Source organism: Hoplias malabaricus, chromosome 5 (assembly GCF_029633855.1).
Source record: "Hoplias malabaricus isolate fHopMal1 chromosome 5, fHopMal1.hap1, whole genome shotgun sequence".
In the NCBI taxonomy this organism is placed as follows: Eukaryota; Metazoa; Chordata; class Actinopteri; order Characiformes; family Erythrinidae; genus Hoplias; species Hoplias malabaricus.
This window is the reverse complement of record NC_089804.1, coordinates 7,996,842-8,010,059: the sequence shown is the minus strand read 5'-3', so window position 1 is coordinate 8,010,059 and position 13,218 is coordinate 7,996,842. Positions and strand designations below refer to the sequence as shown.

Genomic DNA, 13,218 nt, shown 5'->3' with positions numbered 1-13,218 from the left:
TGGGACTCGAACCTACAACCTCAAGGTGCCTGGTGAGCTGTGTGACTGCGATACTACCTGCTGCACCAACATGCCACCTCAGGACACATTCACCATTGTAATAAAAAAAAAAAAAAGAAAAGAAAACACTTTTTATAAAATTCAGATGTTTCCTCACCATTTGCTGTAAATGAGTAAACCACAAACTCTATCCAGTATGATAGGCTCTCTCTCTCTCTCTTTGTGAGATTTTTAGAAATGCAGAGGACACCAAATATTGAAAAGCATGAAGCAAGATTAAGATATTGCTCGATTCCTCCATAAGTGGGTAATATTGACTTATTTTTGCTGGTCTGTGTTAATTCAAACAGTACAGAAAACATACAGAAAAGTTAAACTTCAGCCACAAATGTCCTTGTTTTCCCCTCAAACACACCATTCCACCTTCAAAGATGCTGAGCTTCTGAACATAAACAAACCAGAGAGAACTGCATTTCTCCACAATCGTAGACATTACCTTTAATCACAGCTGTGGGTTACTAAGAAGTGCCCAGATGTTGTCACATTCATAGGGAGTTCAGTGGCAAGTTCAGTTCCTGCCACAGATATCCACAGACATATCACCATAGATGATCAAGCATGCCTCTTTAAGTCAGTGGCTCTGAGGGGAAACAACAGCAGCTCATGCATAAACATTTTTTTCTTAGAATCACCCCATCTTTAAAAACATTTGGTTTTAAAATATTCACATTAACCTACAGTGGATATAAAAAGTATACACACCTCTGTTAAAATTCCAGGTTTAGTGATATAAAAAAATTAGTCCAAGACAAATCATTTCAGAACTTTTTCCACTTTTAATGAAACCTATAACCTGTACATCTCAATAAAAAAATTAACTGAAATCATTTTTTTTTCTTTAAATAAAAAACTAAAATATTGTGGTTGCATAAGTGTGCACACCCTCTTATACCTGGGGGTGTGGCTGTGTTCAGAATGAACCAATCACATTCAAACTCATGTTAAATAGGAATCAGTGGACACCTGCCATCATTTAAAGGGCCTCTGATTAACCCCAAATAAGTTCAGTTGTTCTAGTAGGCGTTTCCTGACATTTTCTTAGTTGCGTCTTACAGAAAAAACCATGGTCCGCAGAGAGCTCCCGAAGCATCAGAGGGATCTCATTGTCAAAAAGCATCAGTCTGGAGAAGGGTACAAAAGAATTTCCAAGGCATTAGATACACCATGGAACACAGTGAAGACTGTCATCATCAAGAGCAGAAAATATAGGACAACAGTGACATTGCAAAAAACAGGACGTCCCTCCAAAATTGATGAAAAGACAAGAAGAAAATTGGTCAGAGAAGCTACCAAGAGGCCTACAGCAACATTAAAGGTGTTGCAGGAATTCTGGCACATACTGGCTGTGTACTACATGTGACAACAATATCCCCTATTCTTCATATGTCTGGGCTGTGGGGTAGGGCGGCAAGTCGGAAGCATCTTCTTACGAAGAAAAACATCCAAGCCCAACTTAATTTTGCAAAAATGTGGGAAATGTGTTATGGCCTGATGAAACCAAGGATGAACTTTTCGGCCATACTTCCAAAAGTTATGTTTGGCGCAAAAAAAAAACACTGCACATCACCAAAAGAACACCATACCCACAGTGAAACATGGTGGGGGCAGCATCATGCTTTGGGGCTGTTTTTCTTCAGCTGGTACTGGGGCCTTAGTCAATGTAGAAGGAATTATGAACAGTTCCAAATACCAGTTGATTCTGGCACAAAACCTTCTGGTTTCTGCTAGAAAGCTGAAGCTGAAGAGGAACTTCATCTTTCAGCATGACAACGACCCAAAGCATACATCCAAATCAACCAAAGAATGGCTTCATCAGAAGAAGATTAAAGTGTTGGAATGGCCCGGCTAAAGCCCAGGTCTGAATCCGATTGAAAATCTGTGGGGTGATCTGAAGAGGGCTGTACACAGGAGATGTCCCCGCAATCTGACAGATTTGGAGCATTTTTGCAAAGAAGAGGTGGCAAATATGATAGGCTCCTACTCAAAAAGACTGAGTGCTGTAATAACATCAAAAGGTGCTTCAACAAAGTATGAGTTTAAGGGTGTGCCACATTATTTTAGTTTTTTACTTTTTACTTCTTCCCCCTAAAGATTTCAGTTTATTTTTTATTGAGATGTACAGGTTATAGGTCTCATTAAAGTTGGAAAAAGTACTAAAATGATTTGCCTTGGTCTAATTTTTTTTATATCACTAAACCTGGCATTTTAACAGGGGTGTGTACACTTTTTATTTCCACTGTACATTTGTTCAGGTGATACTGCGGACAGTTCACATATTAGGGGAAGTAAGTGCTAGCCTTGATTGAGACCTAACTTAGGTAACAATTGCCAAAAATGCTGATACACTGATTCCAGAGCAGTAATGCACATTTGTAACACTGCTGCAATTCATGTTGGTATTACTGGTACCATGTGCTGAAAATGGTCCACCACCCAAATGCTATCTAGTGAGTGTTAGTTGTATTGTAGTCAATTTCATTTGATAAACAAGGTAGAAGGCAGCTAATGAATTGTGCAGCTATACATGCGCTTACATCAATCACTGTACACAGTGTCCATGTATGGTGTTAAAAATGAGTGTAGATACAAAATGAGAAAATCTAATATACAGGGCAAGCAGTGTAACACAACACATTGATTATACAATATAGAAGATTTATAATTTACCATGTTGCATTTTCATTAATTAGCTTCCAGAATGGCGTTATATGATTTTAATAATATCTAATACGATTTACTTTTGGTAATGTATTAGAAATTGTTGTTAAGATTCTGATTCATCCTGATGACTCAGCACTTCTGATCATCTGCTGATATCACCGTTCCAATCACCTCTGCACCCTCAAAAAAAAAAAAAAAATACAAAAAAATGTAAAAAGCAGCTTTTATTAAAGATGATATGCTTGTGCTGTGGAATGGTTGTCATGTCTTTACCCTTCCAACTAAAGGTGTAAGTTACAACTTATCATTTTGCAGTGGTTTCATTGTTACACAGATGTCACAAACGTCACTCTGCAGACTGCATTGCAATGTAACAGATATATTATACTTCATTCATATTTGCACACTACTGTTTTTGCACTGTTGCTAATATGTTGCACTGTTGCACTTATGGTAGATTGTACTGAGCAATAAAAATCCATTTGGATATATATCTCTAGGCTGCAGATTATATTTCCTATTCCAATAATTCGGAGCCCAGCCGGAAATCTGAATGATTCTGAGAGCACGACCTATGTATCTGATGAATGCAGTGAGGCATTCGTTTATTAGAAGTGTAATAACCTGCAGTTAGTACAAAGTTAGTGCGTACATCAGGTATGAACCACTGACAAATTAAACTGAGTTAACAGAGTGCTCATTTACGAAATAATTACCCAGTTATTAAGTAACAGATATTTCTTAATGAAGAGTTAACTAAAATAAAAATGAGTAATGAATAACTGGTTAATGACCGATTTAATCCATTAGTTGAGACATGTAAATTGTCAACAGTCACTCATGCCCAGAATTTTATGGGCTAGGTATGAGTTTTAAATAAAGGCTTTGGATTAAAATCACAAGAACAAAATGTGTAACTAATTTGACGCACAACAGCACCCCCTTGTAGAGCTGTGCCTAAATGTGAATTACTTTGTAAGAAAACAAAACAAAACAAAAAAAACAGACAAAGTCACAACCCAGGTGGTCTCACTGTTCATGGGGCTATGGTGATGTGCGTATTTGCACTGATTGTGTTTAAGCACAGTTCATGCTGTTACTGAATTATTCTTGTGTGTAAGTGACATTTTCTAATCTCAAAACCTTTGTCAGAAACTGTATGCTTTGAGCAGGTTGGTCTGAATTAATCATGCATTTAGAGAAGTCCTTATAAAAATAACAAGGTACAATCTACCAGTCTGTGACTGAGTACAATAATCATCCAATGATTCATGCACTATTCTGCTATAACAAAAAATGGACCCTGAATACATAAAAACTTCTCCATGTAACATAAAGACTAGTCAAATCTCAGATCACAGTAACCTTACTCATTTGTGAAAAAAAGAAATTAATTAGTAGATCAAATGCAGTTTTTTTTTTCGTCTTGTAGCATTTCAAACTGATTTCAGTAATGTCATTCAACAAGCAATTTCAGCGTCAAACAATCTAGGCCGGATGTAGCAATTAATCTTTTACTGTGGGGACAGGATTGCTGTCATTATGACATGTCTTCATTATGCTTAAATAATTCGTCAGAAACCATCCTACTTTTTATTAGTTTCCAGTCAAAACAGTCATTATGCATTTTCAGAATCAGGGAGAAAAAACAGACCTTTGACATTAAAACATGTTTGACATAAAATACACAAAAACCTTGACACTATATTGACATTCTTTTACTGAAAATGGTGTCTCTACTCCTTATCTTTATTATAGCTTCTTTGACATGGCAAAAGTTCAGTCTAAGATGTTGGTTTCATTGTGTGCTTCTAAAAATCCCAATAATATTTAGACTCTCCAGATCAAAAGCCTTTACCCCACATCTAAGATCACTCTCGGTTATAAAGAGCTAATGGCTTTTTTCTTATATTTCATTTTCCTCAACAACATTTTTATGGCATGCTTTCAGAACTATAGTGTTAATTTGTTTTCCTCATAAGTAGGTCCATTAATGACTATGTCTTAATGGCACATTTGATTGGAAATTAATCAAATGAACAGTTTTTGAATATTGCTCCACACTGTACATTCCTCAAGCAGTTTCAGCATATGATGCCGTGGTGAATCATTTTCTGATCTGTTTTAGTAATTATTTTTCATGGTTCTTGTAGTAACTGTAAATCTAAATACCAAGCCTTGCTAAAAAAACATGATCTTGTTTGAGGACCATGTGAGGAGTCATGTTATTTCTATATTTAAACATTTTTTAGAGAGCTGGTGGTTCGACAGCATTCCCTCCATGCCTCCGTTTATCCTCTGATTACAGTTAGGCCCCTTTCATCCTCTAGAATTTCCTCCACTCTTCGTCTCTGTGAAGCAATAGATAGAAGAAGACGAGGGTGAGAACAGCGCTGCCAATGACTGTGTGAAAAAAAGAAACCAGCAAAGAACTTGGATTTATAGGATTTATACCTGCAGCATGAGATTGCTGCTGATACCTTTTTCTTCAAGGATGATGGTAGGTGCTCATTATAAAGGAGCCAAGAGGAGTTTTTTGGAGTGATGCCACAGAGGAATCACATTTGATTCTTTAAAAAAATCCTGTTTTGGTAACTATGAGCGCAAATAAAACAACATTTTACAGAACATCCACATTATTCATAGGTCATACTACACTTTGGGGTGGGGGTGGGGGAGTGGCCATATGTGCAATGCTAATAAAATAGACACTTCTGAATTGTACATTCAGTTTAATTTTAATTTTTTAGTCAGAAAAAGCACAGAAATCATGATGTAGTTTTTAAACGCTTTCATTATTTTTTTTTTTCCTTTTTCTTTTTTGGCAAAGCAGTATGCCTTGGTCAATACTTGTTCATGAAGTACTAGACCTTCCCTCTGAGCACTTTTAAAACTACTTTGGACCCTTTATCTAAACTCTTCAACTGTTCTGTCCAAGATCATGATACACTTACGGTGTAGAGGAGAATCCAGAATAAAAGAACATCATAGCTGCCTATTGATTTCTGGATTGAACGCTGGTCATAGTTCAGTTCTTGAAGTGTTTACTTCTCGCTGGCCTCACCACACTAATGGGCCACTCTTTCTGATGCATTTCGGTCAAGGATGTTATCATATGGGTTTTGGAAACCACTCGCTGCTCCTTTGAGAAATCTTGCCCTTTTGTAAGAAGATCTCTCTAGTGTTTCCAGTTGCATGCAGCCTCAAATGTTTTCCAGAGAATGGAAGGTAAAACATCACAGATATTTCCTAGATGGGCTTTCCAAGAATCTATAATTGCTTTTGTAACATTACTTGCCTTCGCCCGCATTCAGAGGAGCCAATGGGACAAATACTTGGTTATGTTTGCTCCTGTGGACATGCTCATGTCAAGCTTTTACCCTTGAGTGGTAAAAGCTTTACTTTGTGATTGATTTGAATTTAATCCTAAGCTTCTCCTTTAACATAAGTGTCAGTGAAAGCTCAATGCCAACAAATGTTTTTAGTAAGATAAAGGAGAAACAATGTCTCAGAACTTGTCCATGTTAGGTAATGTAACCAAAACAAAAGACCAAGAAAGCTTGGTCATACTGTCACTGTCATAATAAACACTGCACTGGTCATTTTTATTTATTCCATTCCTTCTACCAGAATTTATTACAAAAAAAGGGCACTCTTTTTGTTGTGAGTGTTTATTAAGAGAAGGGTGTTTAACTCCTATTATATACCGTATAACGTAACATTTTTTCAGTACTAAATTACCTTCAGTTCATGTTTCACACCAATAAACTGTCTTCAGTTTACTTCGAGAACACTAACACCGATAAAAATCACGTAGTTTACTCGGCAGGTTAGTGATACTGTAGTGGTGAGCTGAAGCTGAACCAGCCTGGGCAGTGAGTGCAGGGCAGTGGAGTTCGTTACTGTGTCTTGTGTGATTTACAAGTTTCATAAACAATTTTGACACCACTTTTACAACCATGACATAACAGCACGGCTGAGTTGGACTACATCTTGGACTTGCGCCGCATTACAGCTATGTTGTTATGTCATGATAACACGCTCCCTCTTGTGTTATTTTGCTTAAATAAGTGAATTCATGATAAGAACACATGGCTTTTGTGGCTTGTAGCTTTAATGTGTTACTGTTTCTAGGTGTGATTACAAACCCATAGAAAATTCTTCTCATCATATCTGCTAGACAACTAACGATATTTGCATCTTTACAGCAGGCAAGCCTCTACATTATTTAGTTCATTCATTCATTCATTCATTCATTATCTGTAAGCGCTTATCCAGTTCAGGGTCGCGGTGGGTCCAGAGCCTATCCAGAATCACTGGGCACAAGGCAGGAATACACCCTGGAGGGTGCGCCAGTCCTTCACAGGTTAACACACACTCACACATTCACACCTTTGGACACTTTTTTTGAGTCGCCAATCCACCTACCAATGTGTGTTTTGGGACTGTGGGAGGAAACCGGAGCACCAGCATTAAATTCAAAATAGATCATTCATTCATTCATTATCTGTAACCGCTTATCCAATTCAGGGTCGCGGTGGGTCCAGAGCCTACCTGGAATCATTGGGCGCAAGGCACGAATACACCCTGGAGGGGGCGCCAGTATTTCACAGGGCAACACAGACACACACACACACACATTCACTCACTCACACCTACGGACACGTTTGAGTCGCCAATCCACCTACTAACGTGTGTTTTTGGACTGTGGGAGGAAACCCACGCGGACACGGGGAGAACACACCAACTCCTCACAGACAGTCACCCGGAGCGGGAAACGAACCCACAACCTCCAGGCCCCTGGAGCTGTGTGACTGCGACACTACCTGCTGCGCCACCGTGCCGCCCCAAAATAGATCAGGATTTATTTCCACAATGCCAGATAAAAAAAAAACTGCCTCCCAAATCAACTGTACTGAAGGATGGACAGAGAATATCTTGACGTCCATGTAGAGGACTCCAAGTTCATCTAACATGTTCACATATGGGGAAAAAAAGTGTCCATGACTCAACAGACTGAGTCCACTTGAAATGCTGACAACGCTCCCATTCTCTTCCAGTAACCTGAACGTGACACCCCTTGGAACAGTTACCAAAAGTGTCAGCAACACATCTAGTATATAGGCCATAATGATATTCCTCTCAGACGTCACATTGAAAATATTCTCAGCATTACTGCAGCCCAGGGTCTCTCAGAGGCTGGGAATAGAGGAAGGGAGCCAGAACTATTCCAGGCTTAGCTTGCTTTCAGAGCCTTCCCTCCAGGCCAAAGATAGTGTTTCATTGCCAAATGGAACCAAATAAATTTCCGCTCCCAGATAATAAACCATTCATGATCTACTGAAATATTTTTAATATTTTGAGATCAACCTTTGGCAGATATTAGTCTCAGTTGGGTTTAATGTGCCTATTAAAGCTTTAAAATATAAGCTATAACAAGCTTCAAGTTGAGAAAGTAACAAAATCACCAACAATTTCCAGTCAATGAGGCTCTACTTCTACAAATCTTTCGGTAACACTTTAAATTACAGCCCACTAATTACTGGGTCAGTACAGAGTAAGTACCTGTTAAGTAAGCCATAAGGTAAAATAAGTACTAAGAGGGCAAGATACTAGAAATATGTGGTTATTACTGGGTATCTTACAAACATTTTACAAATAAGGCAAACTGTAAGTACAGAGTAAGTAATGGGTATGATACTAGAAATATGTGGTCATTACTGGGTGTATCTTACAAACACATTACAAATAAGGCACAAAACTACGTTCCAAATTCATTGTACTTCTAAGCATAATTTTAGATTACAAAACGTAATTTAAAATATGACAGGTTATGCAAATTATTTTATAAATAAGGAATATATCCTTTAAAATTATTTTAAATTAAAACAGTGCACATTCAGAGAAGAACATGGTCAGCTACTTTCATTACAGGCACTAGCAGAGTTTCAAGGTGCTTGTACTCATTAGGTTCAGGACATGTGTTTTACCACAATAATCATCGTCACATACTTAGGAGACATTTTACACTGTGTAGCATATATATATATATATATATATATATATACGATAATAATAATGTACTTATTTTATCGTACGGCTTACTTATCTGGTACTTACTCTGTACTTACACAGCAATTAGCAGGCTGTAATTTAAAGTGTTACCAGCCCTTCTAACCCAAATATATTGATGCATATGGAAATGGTCTATTGGTACTAAACTCATTTTATCACAGCCCACAGTCATCCAATTACCTCTAGCTGAGTGGTGTGTGAGTTATTTCAGGTGGAACACAAGAGGGGCACATATGTTTGGAGCCTCACTGCATGTCTTGTTTGGCTAAAGTGTCTGGTTAACATTTAAAAATAAGACATTTTGGTATTTAAACCTGTTAAAACCTAAAGGTTTCTCATATCTACACCACTTATATACCTGAGCTATTAATACAAGTAATTTTCAGTTGTTCCACAGTTATTGCTGCCAGCATTAAAAAAGCCTGATAATTTAACACTGAAATAGGTTGTATAAGATAAATGAGATAACCAGGAACACTGCTGGCTCTAAACTTCAATCGATTACACATTTGTGTATGTTATAAAGCAGGAGATATTTTTTACTAAGATTGGAATTGGGCCAAGTAATTTCAAGTAATAGGTGGCACCATGATATTTTTTATGGTGTAGGGGTGTGAAAAGCATCCAAAAGCATGCATCTGTTTTACTAACATTCGATAGTGACACAGCTACTCTTTAACAGGACCACTAACAAATGCCTTTATGGCCAGATATTCTTATTCCTTTCCAGTCACCACATCATAATAATGACAAACAAACAAACAAACAAAACAAACATACTTTAGCTTTTAATCTTTTACATAACACATTCTGTTAATGGAGTAGCTGCTGCTGCTGTCTTTGGTTGTTGCTGTGGTGCTGAATGTAATGACTGAGATGCAGTTTGATCAGTGTTTGTGTGAAGGGCGTGTACATGACCAATACATTTTGTCGTATGAGAAGGCAGAACCTGAAGTGAAAGGTCAAATCAATGCAAAAATGCACACAAAAATGGCAGGCAGCAAAAGCTGAATACCACACATTTTTGGTTATTTACAAATCCTGGATAAATGCATTTTTTAGGTCCCAAATAAGGACATATATGAGGAAAGAGGACATATCTGGGTCCCCCTACCCAAATGGTCTGTATTTTTCCTCCCTGTGGCCTACTAATGATTTATGGTAACTTCCTTTACAAACGAAAGTCATGACTCTGATAAAAATCTCTGTTCTGACTGACCAATCCATATCGTACCTTGTCTAAAAACAGCCCAACTGACACACTCCTTATATCTCTAACATGAATGGGTTTGGCCAAAAAGCTGTAGGCTAAATAAATATTTGTAATTGTATTGTTTTCGTTGTGATATTGTATATTTAAAACACAGCAGAATGAACAGAGGTTACCTGCAGTTGATCCAGACTGTCTGTACTGTTGCTCTTTCTCTCTTGTGCCAGCAGCAGCTCTAGCCGTGCAGCGCTTTGTGCACTGGACTGACATGAAATCATTACGTTAATTTCCTGTGCCTGGAGAGACAAAAAAAGAGTTAGGGTTTTAAGGCAAGTGGTAATTACTCGCTGCAGTATCTCTCCTGACACAGAAGTGTTGAGGGAGGGATAACATCTTTCCAGCAGATTTTTGAGCCTGCAGAATGTTACATGATCTAAAAAAGCTATATTTGAATGGCATATTTAGTTGTAAAATACTCTACCTTTAGGTTCTGGTACTGGAGCCTCATGTGTCGAATCCTATACCTTGCCTCGGCAGCCTTTAATTGACCAACAACCTTATCCTGATGCAGTTTGGAAGGCAAGACCTGCAGACGATATTTCTCTTGCTCTCTCCTCTCCTGTGCCACCCAAGAAAGAACCCTCTGCCTTGAAGTCTCCATCCACCCTTTGGCCTCCTTTGAGGGCTCAGTATAAGCCAGGTGTCTGGCTCTTTGCTGAGGACACATCCTTCTTAATTCTGCACCTGTACTACTCCTCCTCTTCCGTTCTGGATCCATTTCCTCTGTCATCGTTCACCATGGAAAAATTCTGCTTTGGATTATGCACTTCCACCTTTGCAGGTCCTAGAACATTTGTAAGAAACCGTGTTAAAAAGTACTAGCCTGAAGGCCTACCTCCTGCTTTAATCAAGCCACACTAATCCATCCAATTAGCTCTTGTCCGCATGCTCATGGTTTAAAAGGTTATTCTTTGATAGTTTATTTAAACTTTATTTAATGTAATTAGGGGGCGGCACGGTGGCGCAGCAGGTAGTGTCGCAGTCACACAGCTCCAGGGACCTGGAGGTTGTGGGTTCAATTCCCGCTCCGGGTGACTGTCTGTGAGGAGTTGGTGTGTTCTCCCTGTGTCCACGTGGGTTTCCTCCCACAGTCCAAAAACTCAATAAAAAGCTCAGGTTCAGATTTTGGACAAATAGTTCTGAAACATCTCACCCCAACTCATCCCAAAGTATTGGACACTATCCATCCAATGTATGGAGAGCTTTATACCCCTCTGGACAATGCTTTTCACTGAGAGATGGTAGCGTGAGAGTCATGTGTAAAAGCTCCAGAGCAATCTATTGATTTATTCTTTTTGACAGAGACTATACAAATAGGATTTCTGTTGCATCTGTGGGTCTGTCATGCACAATTGCTTGCATAGGGGTCAGCCAACATACATTAATATAGTAGCCATGAACACTAGGAGTAGCATACAAACACAAACCATTGCTACCACATACTTAATTACAGCTCTGCAGATCAATTGAATGCATAGCTGAAATTTCAGGTAGTGTGCATGTCAGCGTGTCTGCGAGATTCTGCATGCTACGCATACCCATAAATCCCATCTCTGCCTCATGATGCAGAAATGTTTATGTGACTCTTCATAGAAGTATAGTCTTAAGGATTGGAACAATCTTCTGTGCCTTAATGGCAAGACACATCTGATGCTAAAACAGGAAATAGGTAAATATGCAGCAAGTTTTGGCTGATTAAAAGAAAAATAAAATAATAATAAAAATAATAAAAACATTTAAACTTAAATGTAAAAAAGGGTTTCAGATTTCTCCTTGATGTCTCTTCATCACCAGCACACCTGTTCAATGTATTAAAGTTGATTTTTTAAATAAAATTAATGAAATACTTAATAATAGGCTTCAGGTCTGGAAACTACTGTATGATATTGTTTTCGGTGCTGTATATCGAAGTATGAAAGCCCATTAATAAGGAGGAACTTTCCTAAGATCTCATGGTGTCATGTAGAAAGTTTTCATAGTACAAAGTCACAATAGTTAGTAACTTTCACAATATTTTGAGCTATTGTTATAAGAGAATAGGTCAGTGTTATAATGTCTTATCTGTAAACTAACCCACAGTCTATAGAAGTGAACCGTCTTTCATGTTGTAAGCAACGAGACCACAGCGCAAATGTTTACATTTTTGAAGGAGCAATGGTCTTTGAGGTTTGTCCACTGAAGCTTTGTGGTAAATTCACCGTTACCTGGCCAGGTGTCGGCTGTGCTTAAGGTCGTGTACAGTAGTTCAGTATTTAGATGGTAGTTTGTTGAGGTTGTAAAAGTAGACACTCTCGTCACTGAAGGACTGTTTAGTCGTGTTGCCATAGCAGCGGGAGCGCGCTCTGTTTTCAGTCCGTGCTGCACGTGCACTGTGGCAGGCTTGGCGTGGTTTAGATTCTGAATCTCAGATACGTTTAAAACTTAAGGAAACCTCTCATCTCTGAAACGGTAACTTTATAAAAACAATGTGTAAAAACTCAGTATTGCTCCTTGAGGAGCTCTGTCTTTAACAAAAAGGATATTAATATTGTGTACTTAAGATTATTATTTTTAATCAATGGATCATCTCAGTAAGCGTGGTATTTCTATAAAATGATATATAATTACATTCATTCATTCATTGTCTGTAAGCGCTTATCCAGTTCAGGGTCGCGGTGGGTCCAGAGCCTACCTGGAATCATTGGGCGCAAGGCGGGAATACACCCTGGAGGGGGCGCCAGTCCTTCACAGGGCAACACACACACTCACACACTCACACCTACGGACACTTTTGAGTCGCCAATCCACCTACCAACGTGTGTTTTTGGACTGTGGGAGGATACCGGAGCACCTGGGGGAAACCCATGCGGACACAGGGAGAACACACCAACTCCTCACAGACAGTCACCAGAGTGGGAATAGAACCCACAACCTCCCTGGAACTGTGTGACTGTGACACTACCTGCTGCGCCTCCGTGCTGCTCATATATAATTACAATAAATTCAAAAACATAAATACTGTTAAAATAAAAAAATATATTTTTTAAAAATAGTAGATGTGTTGTGAGCTAGTGTGAAGAACAAAGTTTGTTTTCAGATATCCCATTTGAATTTCTTAAATCAACAGCTGATTTCACAAAATATAATAACGGGTAAAACTACTGGATAATAAC

The 13,218-nt window shown here is 38.5% G+C and overlaps 1 protein-coding gene across 1 annotated transcript; it reads right to left on the bottom strand.

Moving 5' to 3' along the window:
- Positions 1–4,366: 4,366 nt before the first annotated feature.
- Positions 4,367–12,377, bottom strand: LOC136696043 (protein LKAAEAR1-like). Its single transcript, XM_066670121.1, has 4 exons — positions 12,271–12,377; positions 10,488–10,850; positions 10,183–10,302; positions 4,367–5,072 (listed from the first exon to the last, which is right to left on the bottom strand). Exons 2-4 carry the CDS (start codon positions 10,794–10,796, stop codon positions 5,013–5,015), a joined length of 489 nt encoding a protein of 162 aa, XP_066526218.1. The 5' UTR covers positions 10,797–10,850; positions 12,271–12,377; the 3' UTR covers positions 4,367–5,012.
- Between the last annotated feature and the right edge of the window lie 841 nt (positions 12,378–13,218).